The 18,923-nt window shown below is 40.5% G+C and overlaps 1 protein-coding gene across 2 annotated transcripts in view; it reads left to right on the top strand.

The window, feature by feature from the left end:
* Positions 1-18,622, top strand: part of TPD52 (tumor protein D52) — a 121,361-nt gene extending 102,739 nt beyond the window's left edge. For both annotated transcript variants that reach the window (XM_061995068.1, XM_061995067.1), the window contains one exon: positions 18,336-18,622. In XM_061995068.1, coding sequence (XP_061851052.1) covers positions 18,336-18,480 — 145 coding nt within the window. In that variant the 3' untranslated portion in view covers positions 18,481-18,622. The remainder of the gene's footprint in view (positions 1-18,335) is intronic.
* The last annotated feature ends 301 nt before the right edge of the window (positions 18,623-18,923 follow it).

Below are 18,923 nucleotides of genomic sequence, written 5' to 3'. Positions count from 1 at the left end.
AACCCACTGTGTGCCACCACTCTAAGCCTGCCATAATTCACTGGCAGGATGTATTTAGTTTATTATTCCTGAACAGCTTCAAAACCTATAAAAATACAAAACTTGTTCTTACTTGTCAAAGACTAAAGATGAATATACCAAACATCCGATTATAGTTTGCTGTGGAATGGTTTCCCGTGTGTAGAAAAAGGCATAGTACATTTTGTGTTTGGAATCTTTGGAGTCTTGATTTATCTTTTCAATGTTTTTAAGAATCTAAACATAAGAGTTCAGTAGAATATATTGCAGATAAAAGAAAAATGAGGAGGGGGCTTGAAGTCTGTTCTGGTGATTTTGCAGTTGGTTTGAGGGAAGCCTTTCAAAGCTGCAGTGCAAATAAATTCTAATTGAACAAGTGAAGTACCTTGCAGAATTACTGCACACAAAGGAGACGTAGACTTTTATTTCCTTAAGTAGTGAGCAGTTTGGCAGCAAGGCTTGAAGATCAGGACTTGGAGGCACTACAAAGGAACCACGGTGATGAATTAAGGAGATTGTGATACAGGGTTTGAATATTTTTTGCATATTATCAAGGCTTGAGTGTAGCATGTACAGCAGTGGTAGGTGACAGAAAGAAAATGAGACAGCAGCTTAACAGCTTCCCTTTTTTTACTCCAGTAACACAGGATATAGGTCGGGGTGCTTAGTTTTCTAGGAGTTGGTGTGAACATTGGCTAGGAGCAAATGTTCTCACGGAATGCTTGTATCCTGTGACACCAGCTACAGAAACTTTTGGTGACTCTTTCTTAAAATTAAGTAAATGCTGATAAGGAGAAAGTGGGTAGTGAAGGAAGTTGTATTGAGAGTTTCAGTTTCACTGCCTAAAGTTTGGAGGAAAATATGGAAAGTAGAGTAGAAATGTATTACCTTCGTAAAGAATTAATTCATTTGTTCACTACTCTGAAAAAAAAGTCCAGCAAATGACAAATGTTGCTTTATTATTTTATCTGTTCTGTGATTGTTTTCCATTGGTTTGTGGGTCTTTTTAGCCCCAGTTCAGCAGGCATTTGTGCAGGCATATCGCACAGCTGTATGTGTAGTCCCACAGAAATCAGTAAGCTTATCCATGTCAATGACATGGACCATAACTCTTAGAGAATGCAAGCACTAGTTTGCAAATATTTCAGGATTTGCTGTCTTGGTACATGTTTGCACAAAACCTAGCACAGTTGTGCTCTGAAAATTAGTTGAGAATTTGGCAATAACAATGAGGAAAAAGAAAAAGGAAAGTTCTTTAAAAATTGTATATGTTTCTTATCTTTGACTGCAACCATTTTAATCGTGTTTTCATGAGCATTTACGTCAACTGATTTCACTGAAAACTGCAAAATGAGAATTAAAATACATTGTGTGATCCTGCACAGATACTATATTGAGCAATTATTTTTATTTGCTTGGCATTTTGATTTGTGCGTAGAACATTTTTTGTTTCACGCATTATTAAGCTCAAGTAAATACTCTAACTTTATTCAAGTATTTGGGTTTGGTTTTTATCTAAATAAGTCCTAGCTTGGACTTCATTCTTTGCAGTCACCTCTTTTCCAAGGTGATTAGGGTGGAGATATCTAGTTTGCTCCACTTGCCAGGATCTCACAACTATTGCAAAATGCACTGGGAAAGACTTCCAAGTGATTCCATGCAGGAGATGTTGGCACCTGTTCACCTTGAGCCCCTTCAGATGTGGGCTGTTTTCTTGCAGTGCTGTGTCTTTACCCTTTGCATCCTGACTTCCAGCAGGACATAATAGCTTCGGTACAATGCTGAACTAGAGACTCTTCCCATTCAAACTGAATGGATCAGACCTGGATCAGTAAAACCTGGAAGTTGGAGCCCAGTGCAGAAAAGTGTACATAGTCTTGATTTGGCAGGGTCAGGGCTAAACAAGAGCTAAAACATTTTCCTTGTGCTTAGCTCACTCTGAAAAGCCTCTTTCACTGTGCCCTTTAGAGCTCTTGTTATTGGGAGTCTAGTGCAGCTGTATGAGATCTGGCACCACATAGAATCAATTTAGATCTGCACGGTTTGATAGTCAAGATCTGCCCAGTTCCTGGGTTGCTTCCACACCTGGAGAGCCCTGCTGGACCTAACTTCTGCATGAGGCCTGAGTTCAGTCCTCTCTGTATGGAGCCTCCTTGAGTGGAAGTGCTGGACCAGTGTGTCCAAATCAAGGGTATGATGCCATGGATACCTCCCTCAGATGACAGAGCTGTTTTGTTCCCTTTCTTCATGGTCAGAAGTTGTAGGAGCTCCTGTAGCTCAATTTCCTCTCTGGAGAAGTCACACTAAGATAACACTGTATACTGAGATCAGAAAATGTCGTATTCTTTGTCTGATGTGCAACAGGTATGTCAAAACCTGCCTGTTTTGCTCAAGCATGTTCCCAGCGTGTTGAGAATTTGAGAGTCTGATTGAAAGGCTGAGCTCTGTTCCAGATTTGCATCTCCTGGCTCCATTTTCCCCAAAGGGGAGGGGATGTAATTTCAGACCCTTGGTTAAAGAGCTACAAATATTTGGGGAAACAGATAAGTTACTGCTAATTGATTCCCTGGGCTGCTTGTTCCCAGGTTTGGACGTACTGCTGGCATTACAGCTGAGGCATGAAACAGTCTTGAGTTAATGGCCTCTGTTAGATGATTAGATTGCACCACACAGGTTGGCAAGGAGCAGCTGGAGAATGGGGCAGGATGAAAAGGAGAGTATGACATTAATAAACATAGCTCCAGGAAAAAACCTTACCATTTCCTTTGATTTTTGCATGTAGCCAGGAACTTGAACATATTTAAATGTCTCTGGGCTAGGACAGTCCCAGCACCATAAAGTAGCTTCTAAAGTGGAAAAGAAAACAGTGGTTTTAATTCATCAATGAAAAACTGGTGGATTATTTAAATAGCTGAATAAGTAGGTCCTATAAAAGCAAAATATAAATGCTCATCAGCAAACAATGGTCTTTGCCCTCTCTCTGTAGAGAGTCTTTCTATAATCACTTGCCTCCATTGGGCTGGTTTTCATTGCTTCACTGCTTTAATTCCATGGTAGTGCAAGTTCCTGGCTCACATTCTCTTCACACTTCTCTCCAAGTAGTTGACCCAATGTTGAGAAAGGCACTTTTTTGTACTGGTTTTTGTGTGCTTTTTTCCCCTGTTTTTTTTAAACTTCCTTTTGTTCATAATCAAAGCCTGTGCATCCGTCTTCTAGGAACTGTAGTTCAACTTTTCATGAATAAGGTCTGCATTGCAGTCATAATAAGTTTTGCTAAAGGGGCAAGTAGACCCAGAATCCTCAAATTATTTGCTGAAAATAGATACATGTGTTTAGTGCCTAAAGAAATCCTTTCTGATACAAATAAATCCTGGCCAAAACTAGTAATGTGAGAGAAACTTAACCCTTTTCACTGGGCTTGAAGAAGTAGTTGGTAAATGCTGTGGCTGTTTGACTCCCTTGTTCAGATTAAAAAATAAATTAAAGGAAGGAGGAAGGGAATGAAAGAACATTTCCTTACCAGACAGTCACACAAGCTATTGTCCGTGAGCTCCCCGCCCCCATCTCTTTCACCGAGGCACGCACACACACACACACACGCACACAAAAAGCCAGTTTTGTGTCCTTCTGAGCACACAGATGTTCCTCTTGGCATCCCTACAGTATGGATAGGTTTTTTTGCAGTTGCTGAATGTGAAGCTTCTTTGTTGGAGACAAAGTGTTGCCTGTGGTGGGAACTGCTGCAGTGATGGGAAAGTATCGTAATGTATTGTTGGATTACTGGGGTTTTTTTCCCCAGTAGAGACAGTACATTAAAGTAGCTTTGTGGACAGCAAATTGTTTGAGCCAAGCCTGGCTAATAATGCTCTCTCCTTGGCAAGCACTTGTACAAGGTATGGTTGGCATAGTTTGGATGGTCACGGGGTTTGTCCCAGGCAAGTTCTGCAGTGCTGAGTAGACACCTTATCAGCCACATTTGGTGAGTGAGTGAGGAAGAGTGGTCTCACTGCGAAGACAGAGCTGTTGTACTCTTCATTTTGTATTTCTATGAAGATCTGATACAATACTTGTCTTCTTCTAAATAATATTTAGGATATCTATTCTAGGTTTTCTACATAATGCTTAAAATTAGAAACTAATGGTATTGTTTGCCTAAGCTTTCAGAAAAGGATATAGTTCCTTTCAAATAGTTCCTTGTGCCTGACAGAGGCATGGTGCTTCTTTCAGCACAGGTGATGATGTTGTCAACCTCAAGCTTTGAATTCAGCTCTTCTTTTGTTGATGGTGCTGAGCGAGACAAACACAGATCTATTAGCTGGTGTTTAGATTAAGTTTAGATTAAGGGCTTGAGCCTTCCTGGTTTTGTCCCTGCATATTCTGGCAATGTTCCTATACTCTTCCTAAGCAACCAGGCCCTTTTTTTCACCTTACATAGATTTCTTTCTTTGAGTAGTCCCAGCAGTTCTTTTTTCAACCATGTAAGCCACTTGCTTCGTTTTCCTGATTTTCTACTTGTGGGGACACACTGATCTTGGGCTTGGAGGAAGTGGCACTTGAAGATCAACCAGCTTTCTTGGGCACTCCTACCATTGAGAATCCTGTCCATGAGATACTTCTAAGCAGGTCTTTGAAGAGGCCAAAGTTACCTCACCTGAAGTTCAGGGTCGCAGTCCTGCTTGGTGTCCTGCTTCTTCCACACAGGTCACTGCAGCCAAGGGTGCCTCCAACCTTCACATCCCCAACCAGACCTTCTTCATTTGTCAGCACAAGGTGCAGCAGCACATCCCTCCTTCATTGGCTCCTCAACCACTTGTGACAGGAAGTTGTCATCAGCAATCTGTAAGAAACTCCTGGACTGTGTGTGCTTGGCTGAGTGGCTTCACCAGCAAATATCAGGGTGGTTGAAGTCCCCCATGAGGACCAGAGATTGTGACTGTTAGGCAGCTCTCAGCTGTTTGTAAGAAAGAGCTTATAGATAAGAAATTCCTTGAAGAAGCTGATTTTAGGGAGAATGTAGAACAGAGACTAGGAGGAGAAAGTTACCTGACTCTCTATAATAACCATTAGTTATTTTGTTTCTCCATTCGTTCCTGTAATGACAGAAGCTGCATTCATTCCTTTTTCCCTCAATATTTTTCTTTATCTCTAATTTCCTCACTGTGGAGAAAGGAGTAATGATTTAATTTTCTGTAGAGCTTTCATCTTTCCACATCTAAAAAAAAAAGAACCCCTTATTTGGTATGTTTTCTTGGTCCATGTTTGTATATTGTTTCTCATGAGAACTTACCAGTGTTTCTCTATTGACTAGAAAATGGTAAAGTGGTTATAAAAGAATATAGAAACCAAACAAGCAGATGAAGAAGATGGTTCTTCTTGTACAATGTCATGGCAATTGTTGCTAGTTCATTTCCAGGTGTACTCCACATACTGAATGCAGTTCTGCCATCATGAGTACACCTACTTTTTACTATTCTTAATAAGCTTTATTCATCTTTGAGGCCTATTCCTTGTTTGTCTCTCCAGTTTCACTGAATTGCCTAGATTATACTTACTCTAAGCTTTTCTTTCACTCCATGTTTTAAAACTATAAACCTGCTCCTGTTTTTGTGTCAGTGTCCTCTGAACAGAATTCCCTTTGGAAAACCTGCTGCCTTTGGTTTCAGGAACTCAGGGCATATTCTACTGCTGTATCCAGCACCACACTTTCTTTTCTAACTTTACTTGGAGGTCCTTCCTTGTCTACTTCCAACCTGCAACTGCTATTTTTGCCTGCATGTCTCTTTTGATATATCCAACTGTTCATTTCTTCTTTATTGTCTCTAAAACTGAATTTACTGACATTCTTTCTAAGTTCCATTTGATAGCTATATTCAGTCATAGTCTGTATTTCCTTAACATGAAATCATAACAGCATTAGGTTAACCTTTGTAATTTCTGGCATCTTAAGAGTGCCTGGTAATACCTCATTTTGTACTATTTTGTGTGCTTTTCCCCTCCCTTTAGTATTTCTGAAAGCTGACCTTAGCAGTCTTGAGCTCACTCCTGACATTATTGTGTACAACAAGTGAGTGACTTGCTAGCTGAGCTTTCTCACTCTTAACTCCTTGTCTAGACCTAGACCCACTGTGTTCTTAATGGATATTCTTTATACGTGTCCTCTTTTGTTTCATTTGTTTTGTGAAACACATTTTTTTTAATCTGAAGCACCTTTTGCAAAACTATCCCTCTTCAGACTCCAATTCAGATCTCTTAATATTATTCTTAGCAGAAAGTGAAACCATCAGACCTTGGGCTTTCTCAAAGACAGGTGTGTGACATTCTGCAGAGCAGTGAGCCTTCCCCATGCTTCACGCTCATCTTGAAAATCAAACTGACAATGTCAAAGCAGTTGTATTATTAAGTCACTATTCCTCAGTAAGATTTTCATGTTGTGTCTGAATAGACTTTTATTAACTGTGAAAGCCATTTGAATGAATGATGCAAGTGTTAACTTACAAAGAAATGTACCTGACCAAATCTGAAAATGTCCCTTTTACAGGAGCACCATGACCTCTTTTTCATCAAAAAGTCTGGTTAGTATTAGTCAGTATTGTTCATTCATAATGTAAGTAAGTAGCTGAGATTGTTCTTGGGACATTCAGATTAAAAGGACACTACCAAGGAGCTGAAACTTCAAGAAGTATTACTTGACATATCTTAAAATGCTGGGTAATGTTCTTTCATATTTAAATGCAGGCATATTATCTAGATTTGCTCTCAGTGATGCTTCAGGGTGCTTTGTACTGGGAAAAATAGTTTTATAATCTGTTGTTATAATGGTGCTTTTTCCCTGCAAGATCCCATTTTATCCTCTTCTAGCTTTGTGAGACTGTAATGTTGATACTGTCAGATATTTTTAGCTAAAATCTTTCATTACTTCTTCACTGAGTGTCTTGAGGTTGAGCAATCTACAAATGACGCATCCAACAGACCAACTATCATGTAAATATGACTTGACTTTTGCTACAGGTGAGCAGTAAGAGTGACTGAGAAAGCCAGAGGGGAGATGTTCAGGCAGTGCTTTTGTGTAGGCACCAACAGCCAAAAGTAGAATTGGGGGAAGATATGACAATAGGGAGGTTCAGGGAAGAGGCTGGTACTTTTCAGCAGTCCTCCTTTGGCCTTAGTTCATTGATAAAGGGGAACCATATGGTACCTCCAGCTCCCTTCATCTTAGAGCCCCATCTGGGCTCCTCAGCTCAAGAGGGACAGGGAAGTGCTAGAGAGTCCAGCACAGGGCCACCAAGATGATCAGGGGACTGGAACATCTTTCACATGAGGAAAGGCTGCTGGAACTGGGGCTGTTTAGTCTGGAGAAGAGATTGAAGGGAGATCTTATTAACATTTATAAGTATCTAAAGGGTGGGTGTCAGGAGGTTGGGACATCCCTTTTTTTCATAGTAGCTAGCAACAGGACAAGGGGTAATGGGATGAAGCTGGAACACAAAAAGTTCCACTTAAATATAAGAAGAAACTATTTCCCTGTGAGGGTGAGGGAGCAGTGGCACAGGCTGCCCAGAGGGGTTGTGGAGTCTCCTTCCTTGGAGGTCTTCAAGACCTGCCTGGACCTGTTGCATAGGATGCAACCTGATGTAGGTGAACCTGCTTCTGCAGGGGGATTGGATTAGATGATCTCTAAAGGTCCCTTCCAACCCCTACCATTCTATGATTCTATGATTCTATGATCTGATTCTTTCCCTATTTTTCTCAAGTCCACCAATTCTCACCAACCCAGTGTTCTTCACAGATTCTCACTCACATTCTCCAAGTGTTGCTCAACCTGCATCTCCTCCAGACCCCACTCTCTTCTCCCAGTCTTCCTCTGAGACTCTAAACTATTACTGCTTAGCCTCCCCCTTTAGCACATTTCCCATCTCTCCAGTTGGATTCATGTATAACTGGGAATTCAGGTATCTGCTCCAGCTGTGCATCAGCTCTGTTTTCTGTCTGTATATGCCAGCCCTTACATTAACATGGCTACCAGCAGTCACTGCTACTGGAATAGCCATTACTGCCCCTCCACTGATCTGCATCCATCTCTCCCAAGAGAAGAACAAATCCAATTTAAATCTGTGAACAGGATTTAAAGAAAAAGACAGTACTGAAAACGAGTGCAGATGGGAGCATCAGAGCAGAGTTAGAAGATATGTCCGCAAAAACCTGCTGACAATGTGCAAATTATCCTGGCTTGATAAAGTTTTTCTTGTGTGGCAGCTTCTCCGAGCTGTACAAAGCTGGAGGGTTGAGCACCAAGGCTGGTCTGGGTTTTTAGTTCATGGTCATAGTTCCCGTAGCTGGTGTCATTACCCAGATAGGAAGGGGGAGAAATGGTCTGGCTTGAAAACTTGCTGATTTTAATGCCTTATAAGAGACCTGCCAGGATGGCCAGTGCAATGGAACTGGAATCTACTGAGTGAGAAAACTGAGAAGCACTGCAAGAAAAGGACAACTCAACTTATTTGGTACTGGTGAAAGAACAACCGTGATGAGGTAAGAAACAGAAAGGAGAATGACTGGATAAGTGAGCTGGTACTAGGATCAGTGAGGAAGCAGTGAGTAACAGACAAGAAAAAAATGTCCAAGTTTTTCCTGGGGTAGAAAAAAGAAAACTGGAAACACCTGGTGAGGAATCTCGGGGAGAGAGCGAGAGATCAGAGAAGTCATGATTAGGGAAACAAAGCAAGCGTAGAAAGAGACTAAGATTGAGACTGTGCATTTTAAGAGGAAAATTAGAACAGCAGTGTGGAAACCACATTGGAAATTTGGAGGGATGAAGGTTTAGGACTACGTACAGGAAAAGGATCTGACAGACAAAGTCCCAGCCTGAGAGAGGGAAGGGACAGGAACTGCAGCATAGATCACGTGTGGAAAGATGGACAGAAGAGCATGAGCTGGAGCATGTGTCATGTGAGTTTGCTTGTTTTTTTCATTAAACTGCCTTTTTCTTTCCTCTTCCGAGTAGTTAGCCTAGCCCATAAGCATGAAGGGCTAGAGGGGTTTTTTTAATATAATTGGCTAGTTCTTTTCTATATCTAAGTATAAAATCTTTATTTTTTAGCATTTTGTGAGCAATATTTTAATCAAAGTAGGTCACTGCATAGCTTAAACAGCAGAAAAATTATAACAATTTAGACTAAAGACTCAGGTTTCTTTTACTTTAGAGCAATGTTTCCTCTCAAGTTAAAGGATATATTTTAAGTTATGGACTGAGAAAGCAATTGCCATAAATTACTGTATGATGATATAAACGAACTTGATACAAGTTCTTAGATGACAGGAGCCACCTATTGCAAGTTTCATTTGTCAAAGCTTACCTCACCGTGCCATAGAGAAAAGGTTACAGCATTCATCTTTGATGTGATATGAAGTACATTTTACAATATAGATTGTTCTGTGGATTCCTTCTCTAAAAAGGGAACAATCCTGCCCCACAAGTTTTAATGAATGCAAATGGAGTCTTGTGGGGACTGCAGCAAAAATTACAGCAAGATTATTTTGGTCCATTCTAGTAAATATTAGGGACTTTTTGGGTTTTGTCTGAATTGAAGGCAAGCATGTTAATTTTAGAAGTTTTTCATAGCTAAGTTCTACTGGGAGTCTAAATGTCCATACTAAGTGGAATGACAACTTCCATGTTTCATTCACCTCCGTCTGTGCTGCGTTGTGTCGTCTGCCGGTCATCTCAATAGCCAGCAGTGGAGAGATGGGGAAGGGTGGCAAGATCCCTGAACTTGGGACCCACAGAACGAAGATGCTGGGGTTTGACTAGTATGTTACATTTTGGGGCAGTTCCAGAATCACAGAATTGCTGAATGGTAGGGGTTGGAAGGGTCGTCTAGAGATCATCTAGTCCAGCTCCGCTGCTAAAGCAGATCCACGTCCATCAGGCTGCACAGGAACATGGCCAGGCAGGTTTTGAAAACCTATAAGCATAAAGGGAGGTAATATTTTACCCCCTATTTATGAGATGACCCCTACATTCTCCTGCTCTTATGAGTCTGTTTGGTAGTTATCTTCCCACTGAGTGTCAGAACATGAAGTGGTGTGTATGTAAGTATGTGTGCTTGCTTCTGCAAGCTCAGTTGTCCGGTGCTTCAGGATGTCTTTCACATCAGGATCTACCTAATACCCCCAAATTCTTTTTGGCGTTCATTTCAGATTTCTGCATTAGCAGTGGTCAGAACAAAGCAGAGTTTAGCTTTGGACTTCCTTGGGTGCCTTAAAGCACCTGTTGGTTTTAAGAAGGCTTGCCATGGACTTAAGTTAGACGTTGTTTGAAAACACAAGGTGTCAATCTCTGTTGTTTAAGCTGATGGTTTCACACAGGCTTACAGCAGTCTGCTAAATGCTTCCAAGGATATGAGAAGCTTTTCTCTGCCTTTATCTGGCAGAGTATCTAGATCTCTGCTTATGTATCCTTTTTCCTTGTAAAAGGATAGCTTTGACACAAGGGGCAAAAGTATTCTGCAAAAATATTAAGCAGGTGTCACAAATGGTAGATGTTGAAAAGTGAGAGCATCTTTGCTTGCTTAGTTTCTGGAAAGATGGAAACAAATTGAGTAGGAAACAGTTGCAACTGCAGTGGCAATGGATTTGAGAGTCACAAGAAGAAATATTGCATTTTCTGATGGAATATAGCCAGCAACCTGGGAGCATTTTTTGTGAAACATTTGATTGCAGACAACAGAGATGCTTTGAAATTCCTATTTTGAGCATCCATCCCTTATTTGAATGACTGGATGCTGTGATAATAAATAATGGATGAATAAAATTTAAGCCAAAAGGGACCTTCAGGTCATGTCTCAGGGCTTCACTGTATCATGAGACATGACATTTCAGCAGGTTGCCCTTAAATGAACTAACACATCTGCTTTGACATCTCTTCAGCTGAAGCCATTGGTGGCTGAAAAGTCTCAGTGCTTGGAGGTTTTTTTCTAGCACTTCATCAATATTATTGGCGAAGTTGTGATTCTCATTTGTATTTCTTGGACTTCACTTTCCTGCTGGTTACATCCTTTTCCCAGATAGATTTGAGCACCTTTTAATCACAGTGCTTTTATTCTGTAAGGCTATGGACAGCTTATTTTTTTTAAATAATTTTTTAAAATGTCTTTGCCCTCTTTTTAATAGCCTTTAAAAAAAGGTAGGCAGCAAGATACTACACACTCTCCTAGTCTTTCTCTTACAATCCCGTGTCCTGCTCTGTGCAGGATTCACACTGCACATTCACATATGAAGCTAGGGTTTGGTCTTTTTGTCCCAGCACTGCCTAGGAGCTCGTATTGAGAGGGGAATGTCTGTTATGACTGCTCTGTGGAGCTGCTGAAATCAAGATTGTGGTTCTCCTGTCATTAGGTGTGCATTGTGTACCTTTAGCAAGATGTAGGTTGCAGTGTAGAACTACACTGCCTGCAACTTGACAGTAGTTTGCTAATCTCATTGATATTTCTGAACAAGAGTTTGTTATATTCTGACAGTGAGGAGCTGCTGGGAAGTGGTGTGCTCATGCTGAGCTCCTTCCCTGTAGAGCATCGGAGGGTGACCTGTTCAAAAAATCAGATAGATCTGTGCCAGGGTAGCTCCCTGAGCCAGCATTTCTGAGCAGCAAGATGAATTGTTCCATACATGGCTTCATCCCACCCCAGCTGCACTGCTTTGCTGCTGGCTGGGGTCAGTCAGTGGTGGGCTTGCTTCTGGGGATGCATCGTAGTTTCAGTATTGCTAATGAGGAGCTACAGGGTGATTTTGAGTGGATTTGAATGGTGGTAAGACTGGTGAACAAATGTATGGAGAAAAAAGTGATGGTTGAAAGTGTTTTATTACCTTTTTTGTTGTCGGATTGTTTTCTGAGGTGGAAAACGTGATGTCTTCCACATAGTAAAAAAAGAGGAAAACTAAACAATTAGAATCTTGTTAACTGTTTTGTACTGTATTCTGTTAAGGCACTGAAACAGAACCTCTTGAATAATAGATCTGAAAAACATGCTTTGAAATTCTCACAGTACAAAAATGGAAGACATCAAGATTTCTCATGCCATTCTCTTGAGAGTACCGTGGCTCAGCTCTAACCCTGTCTTTGGAGCGCTTTATCTCATCCAGTTGTATATGGGAGATAATCCAGGGATTCCTTTTCCTGCAGTTTTTTTAGAGCCATCACTAGAATGTGCTGGGAGATGTTAAAAATAACCATGCAAAAAGTGTAAAAATTTGACATTTAAATCCTCTAAATGACACCCTCAGTGTAGGAGTTAAAAACCAGGTTTCGTGGTTGCCTTCCTGCAACATTCAGAAAGGCACCTTTATGAGGGGTGGGCCAGGTGGCAGGGAAGAGGGAGCGGTGGGTGAGTGTGCTCATAACCAGCCCTAGCTAGATCACCCAGCTCTGCATTGGAGGCAATGGAGACTGAAAACCTGTAACAAAATAGAGGGAATATAAGCTAAAATATTCCATTTGTCTCAAAGCAACCGTCCTGTGGTTTTATAGAGTGGAATAGAGGGTGTCTGTTGACGCATTTTAAAATTGAATGGGAAATACTAGCCAAGACCTGGTGAGACTCAAACATTTCTGTAATTGTGCTGTTATTTTTGTAGCAGTTTCCAAGAATAGAAGGTTTATTGCTTAAAAGTTTGAACTAGTAACTTGTGTAGTTTTGCTAGAAAAGGGATTGTTTGCTAATTTGTGGTCACATGCAGTTTTAAATATTGGACAGTTTAACAAAATGCTTTAATGTCCACATCTATAATTTAGAGTTTGAATAAAATTCTTAGTGCTGTGTAGTAATGAGGATGCTTCCCCTACATGTGAAATTGCACACCTGACAAGCTACTATCCCATTTTCTTGGGAGCAAATCCTGTAATTAAGATCAAAACCCCATTTTTAGTTATAGCTTTGTGGTTTTTACATGCTTATTGTTTTCCAAGTTAACTCCCTTTGTAAATCTTTTGCTGTAGCCTGAAATGACTTTTAAATTCAAAAAAGAACATTTTCCCCGTAGCATTTGTGAGAGTTAGCAGTAGCTGTAATACATCATTCCATATCCTCCCTCTCCAATTTCATTATGTAAAAAAAATGGGGAAGTTCGTTTATTCATATGTTTTAAGGGGACATAGTAAAATGTTTGGGGTTTTTTTTTTTAACTTACAAGTTTAAAATATTGACTAAAGAGTTTGGGGGGTTAGAGCTGTTTCTTTTAAAATCAGTTAAGATGCAGTAGTTTGATATTTGATTGATAATAAGCTAAATGTGATTATATTGATAATAAGCTAAATAATATAATAAGCTGATTGGTAATAAACTAACCATGAGCCAACAATGTGCCCACATGGCCAAGAAGGCCAATGGCATCTTGGGATGCATCAAGAAGAGTGTGGCCAGCAGGTCAAGGGAGGTTCTTCTCCCTCTCTACTCTGCTCTGGTGAGGCCTCATCTGGAGTCCTGTGTCCAGTTCTGGGCTCCTCACCTCAAGAGGGACGGGGAACTGCTGGAGAGAGTCCAGCGCAGGGCCACCAAGATGATCAGGGGACTGGAACGTCTCTCATATGAGGAAAGGCTGTGGGATGGGGCTGTTTAGTCTGGAGAAGAGGAGATTGAGGGGAGATCTTATTAACATTTATAAATATCTAAAGGGTGGGTGTCAGGAGGTTGGGACATCCCTTTTTTCTATAGTAACTAGCAACAGGACAAGGGGTAATGGCATGAAGCTGGAACACAAAAAGTTCCACTTAAATATAAGAAGAAACTATTTCCCTGTGAGGGTGAGGGAGCAGTGGCACAGGCTGCCCAGAGGGGCTGTGGAGTCTCCTTCCTTGGAGGTCTTCAAGACCCGCCTGAACTTGTTCCTATGTGACCTGATCTAGGTGAACCTGCTTCTGCAGGGGGGTTGGACTAGATGATCTCTAAAGGTCCCTTCCAACCCCTACCATTGTATGATTCTGTGATTCTGTGATATTTGCATGTAAAGATAGAAGGCTCTGCTTCTAGTGTAATAAGAGGTCATCAACTTTCATTTTTGTATTTGCTTTTAAAGTTTCTTTAAGCAGCATTAGCAAGGCTGTACTGTACAGTTTCTCCAGCCTCTCACATACTGTATCATATTGGTGATGCGCGACTTGTGGTTCAAATAAGAAAAGGATTTTCATCTTTCTTCTTTGTAAATTCTTTTCTTTGACAATATAGAAACGACAAAGAGTGCTGAAGCAGTTACGTGGGTTGCTTCCAACTTAAGTTGAAGTCATTTTGGAAGCGGATATTTAAGGAAAGGTGCTCATTGAAACTAGAGAAAGCTTTTTGAAGCCCATTGATCCTTGTCTGAAGTTCAGGCAAAGGTTTCTAGTGGATGCTTCAGTGGCTGTTCTATCAACACTGGCCTGAGATGACATCAAAGCCCAGCAACAGCACCCATTGGATTCCCACCTCTGCAGCTGGATGTTAGGCAGAGTCCTTCTGTGCAAAACTGGTGTTCCCAAAGCGTTCAAATTGGTAGCTCTCGTAACTGAATTCTACAGAAGTGGAGAAAACCTTGACTCTACTTTGCAGATATTTTTTTTAAGTCTTGTAAAAAATTCATGCGGCTTTGCTAAGGTATGCAACTTAACTACCTTTGTCTACTTCAAAGTGAACTTAATACTCTTACCTGGGAATAGGAAGTGGTAGGAGGAAAACACGTGTGTCCTCAGCAAATAGAGCGCTTGGGGGCTGGGCGAAGGTTAATGGTTCCTGCTGATGGTCATGAGATAGGATGATCTTGAATACCAGCATTGTTACTTAAAAATAAAGCGAGTCCTTTTGCAAAATGGAGTAGATCATTTCTTTCCTTTTACAGTGGTGTCCTGTGACTCTTAGGACACCATTCCTGAAAATAATAAAATGCCTGCTTTGTTTCTGGGTCCTGCTTCAAGCTTCCACTTTAACCATAGGACAGTTTTATCTGTTTCAAGGATAAATGCCTTCATGGAGAGAATATACTTCTTATGCATAGAGCGACCGATCACTTCCTCTTGCTTTAAATGTGGTGGATAGACCACCACTGCACATAATGTTCATGTTTCTGTTTTTTCCACATTTACACTCTGGTTTATTCTAAAGTGTTTTAGCTGTAGGGAACATTTGTCACCAACCCAAATGTTTATATTCATACAAATTGGCAGTTGTGTCATCTCCTTAAAGTGGTGTTCTTCAGGATCTCTTTGTGAGCAGATGTCCTGGACTGGAAAACCTTTAATGATTGAGTTAAGTACAATTAAAGTATCTGGAATCTGAGTTTCTGAAGCAACATTGAAGACTGTGGTTCTTTTTATGAAAATACAATTGCTTGGATTTTGCATTACAAATATATGCTAAAGTTATGTCTGGAAATTTGAGCAAAGTTCTCTGCAGACTGTACAATGAGCAAAGTCTTCGTAATGTTAAAATGTGGGGAGTCATGCCTAAGATTATTAATTTATTATTAAATTGGATGTATTAATCATGAGAAGTTTCTTCACAGGTTTTCCTCATGGACTTTCCTGGTTTTAAATAGCACTTTTAATGGTTTGATTAGAAAAAATTAGTTTCAGCTGTTCACTTGCAAAACACCACAGTACTCTAGCAACCAGCCCAAAAAGAACTGATGCATGATCAAAGTAATATTTTGTATTTCAGTTACAGAGATGGATCTCAATGTCTCTCCCACTCTGTGCTGTCAAATGGAGAGAGAACTTCTAATTCAATTTAAACTTCATTCAGTTTGATCTTCTGTGGAAAAGTGTTGGACCCTGAAGCCAGTTTTCACAATAGCATCCAGCTTTATGTTGTTGGTGAGCTGATTTTCCTGTAGGAGGAAAAGGCAGAGGGGATGGCTGGGCTTCAAAACTTGTCACAGAATGACTAGTTTCAGTATTAACACTTTATTAGGTTACTAATGTGTCCATGTTTTAGAAAGCAGCACAGGACGTTGCAGTTCACAGGTCGGACTTTAGTGTCACACAAGCTTTCATAGTTTTATGCAGTCTTTACTTTGCAGTGACTTTTTTCTTATTCTGTAGCTCTATATAATAGTTTCCTTCATTTCTACACTGTTTACCTGCAGTGTTTTTGCCGCTTCTTTTGTCACCTGCTTTACCTTTTATTCCCTCTTTCATATTTTCCCAAACCTCCCTTTTTTCTCATTATAAGGTGTCTGCTCCCTCTTTTCAGTTTCACAGACCATTTCTCCCTCTCAGATTTCATTTTTTCCCTCTTATTTGGCCTCCTCTGAAAACCTAATCTCTCTCTCCCCTCCTCTCCCTCTCTCACTGCCCCCCTCCCCTGCATTGTCTTTTCTCATTCCCCATCCACTCCTCACAGCCATTGATAAAGGCAGAAGAGTAATAATTTACAGAAAAGAAAGTATTAGGGATCAGGCTAACTTTGTGGTTGGATGCAAAGACAGCCCATCCAGCCAGCAGCTGTCAGTAAGGTAGAGGTTTGAGTCATACTATAGACTTTTCTGGAGATTTCTCCCCTATACCCAAATGGGCAAAATCACTAGTCAGTTGGTAACTTCATTTAAAGTTCTTCAGTGAAGAGCTTTCTTCATTCCCTGTCTTATCTCGAAACATCATGATTTCTTTAGGGAACCTTCTGTTGTGAATAAGGCTAAGAAATCCCAAAAGTTACTGTGGACTTTTAGCATCTCATGCATTGTCTTGTAATTTTGTTTTGCCCTTGATTTACCACTCTGAAACATTCCACTTTAGCTTTCATGAATAATTATCATCAGCTGTGAAACTGTTCTGTTTTGAAATACAAATATTTCCCAAAGAAAAGGGCAGAATTGATCCTTCCCATCTATTCAGGTAACAGCAAACATAAGCTGTTCTCTGCCTTTGGTAGCTGTGCTGTACTCTTCACTGCAACAGTGGCGACTCATGTTTTGAACAGATGAAGGACTTCACTTTCACATTTTTAAGAAAACGTATTTCCACAGTGTTGATTCATGCAGATCATGGTGTGTGTCGTGATCTGATGAGTGTCAGCAGAAACCTTGCTGGCCAAAGTACCCCGTGCAGCTGCTTGTTCAGAGCAGAGGTACCAAATGATCTTCCTTTGCAGTTTGTAGCTTATCCAAGTGTATTACCCAGGATTAACCAAGAGCCACAGGAAATGATGTAACATAGAATTGACAGATTTTTTTTTTAAGATAAATGCAAGTCCAGCATCTTAAGAGGTTTAGTTTTCCAAAGGGATCTTGGTTTAATATGCCCAAAAAGGTCGAAATCCAGCTGAGTTTTGGTCTGTGCTAGCAAACAGTTGTCAGACAGTAAATATCGTTTGCCCAGGCTGAAGGTGAAAATGAACGAGGTGGAAATCTGTGCAACCAGACTTCCTTGTTACCTTTTCTCCCGTCTGTAACTGGAGAATGTTTCAAACTTGCTCTTGCTTTTGCTCAGGGTGGTCAAGCTTCATGCATCTCTGGCTCTTTATGCTTTGATTAGGAAAAAACCAAAACAAATAACTTGAACTTTCAAAAGAAGAATCATCGTCGGGTTTATTGCTGGGCTTTGATCACTAGTTCTCCAGGTGCATCATACAAGATGTTAGCATTTCAGAAATTTCACTAATTTGGCATGGCCATCTCAACACAGGGTCTGGTTTTGAACACTTGCATCTTCTGACTTAAAGGGAAAATCCACAAAAGGGTGTAAACCAATAAAACCTCTCCCCATATGCAGAACATTTATTTACAGTAGTTGCGGGGTTTCTTTTTAATTATATATAATAAAAAACTTTCAGATGATACTCACCCTTTGGAGGAGGGGATAAAACAAGAAGAGTTCCCTTGCCTGAGGCCCAGAATTGGAAATATAAGCCATAGTTAGCTGTCATTATACTTTTTTGATAATATCAATATCACCAGTGTTCTAATGATGACCTGTCCTCCCCTTTAATGACACATTGCCCTGCACATAATTGTGTACGTGATAGCAGATGATACAGTAAAATATTTTTATGGAAGACAAACAATTTTCTGTAAAATAAACTGCTTCTCTGTAGAGCCTTTATCTCCCTCAGCAGGATCTGGTGGTGTTCCATGGACAGGACTGTATCAACAGAGACTCTGTAGACAGAGGGTCTGGGGTGTTACCCAGTGCACCCCAGCTGTTTTAGTGCTGATGTGTTGCAACACATCAGCGTTGGCCTTCTGTTGCAGCACTTTGTTTTCTGTGGGGCTGCTACTTCCATCTGCCGACAGCAAAGTAGCCTTAGGAGATGCTTCAGAAAACTTACCTTCTTCCTTCTCTCTCCTTTCCTTCATAGGAAATACAAGAGAGGAACCCGAGTACGCCTGAGACTGCTGGATCTTGAACTCACGTCTCGGTTCTTGGGCGCAAAAACCGATACAACATTACTGGAAGCTGATGCGGTGCTTTTAGGGCTTGTGGAAAGCAAGCAAACAAAATAAAATGAGTAAATATCATGTAAATAGATGCACTTTGTGCTCTATAGCAGATCATACAGATGAAATGTTTCTTTAGGAAATAAATGGAAAGTTTCTATCCCCTTGGTTGTGTAAATAATGAGATCAATAAAAGACAATAAGCACATTGTTCCTGATTCTTGCTTCATTTTTATCCATTCATCTATCTAGCTCTTTGCCTTTGGATTTAAATGTGAAAGGTTAACTGAGCTTCTATGGATAATATCAGTTGCATGTTTGCATGTTCTCGTATCAAGAATTTCAGAGTTTGTCTTTCCATCCCAGAGAGTCGTTGATCTAAGGCATGGTACAAGCATGGAGGAAGTCCAAAGCTTGCTGTCCTGGTGCTCCTCCCAGTACAGTGTTTCATACAGAACAACATCCAAGGTTGCTGGTTTCCAGGTTGCAGTGCAAACCACTTACTGCTG

This window comes from Colius striatus, chromosome 4 (genome assembly GCF_028858725.1).
Source record: "Colius striatus isolate bColStr4 chromosome 4, bColStr4.1.hap1, whole genome shotgun sequence".
In the NCBI taxonomy this organism is placed as follows: Eukaryota; Metazoa; Chordata; class Aves; order Coliiformes; family Coliidae; genus Colius; species Colius striatus.
The sequence above is the reverse complement of the archived record's forward strand: the minus strand, read 5'-3'. Positions and strand labels throughout refer to the sequence as shown.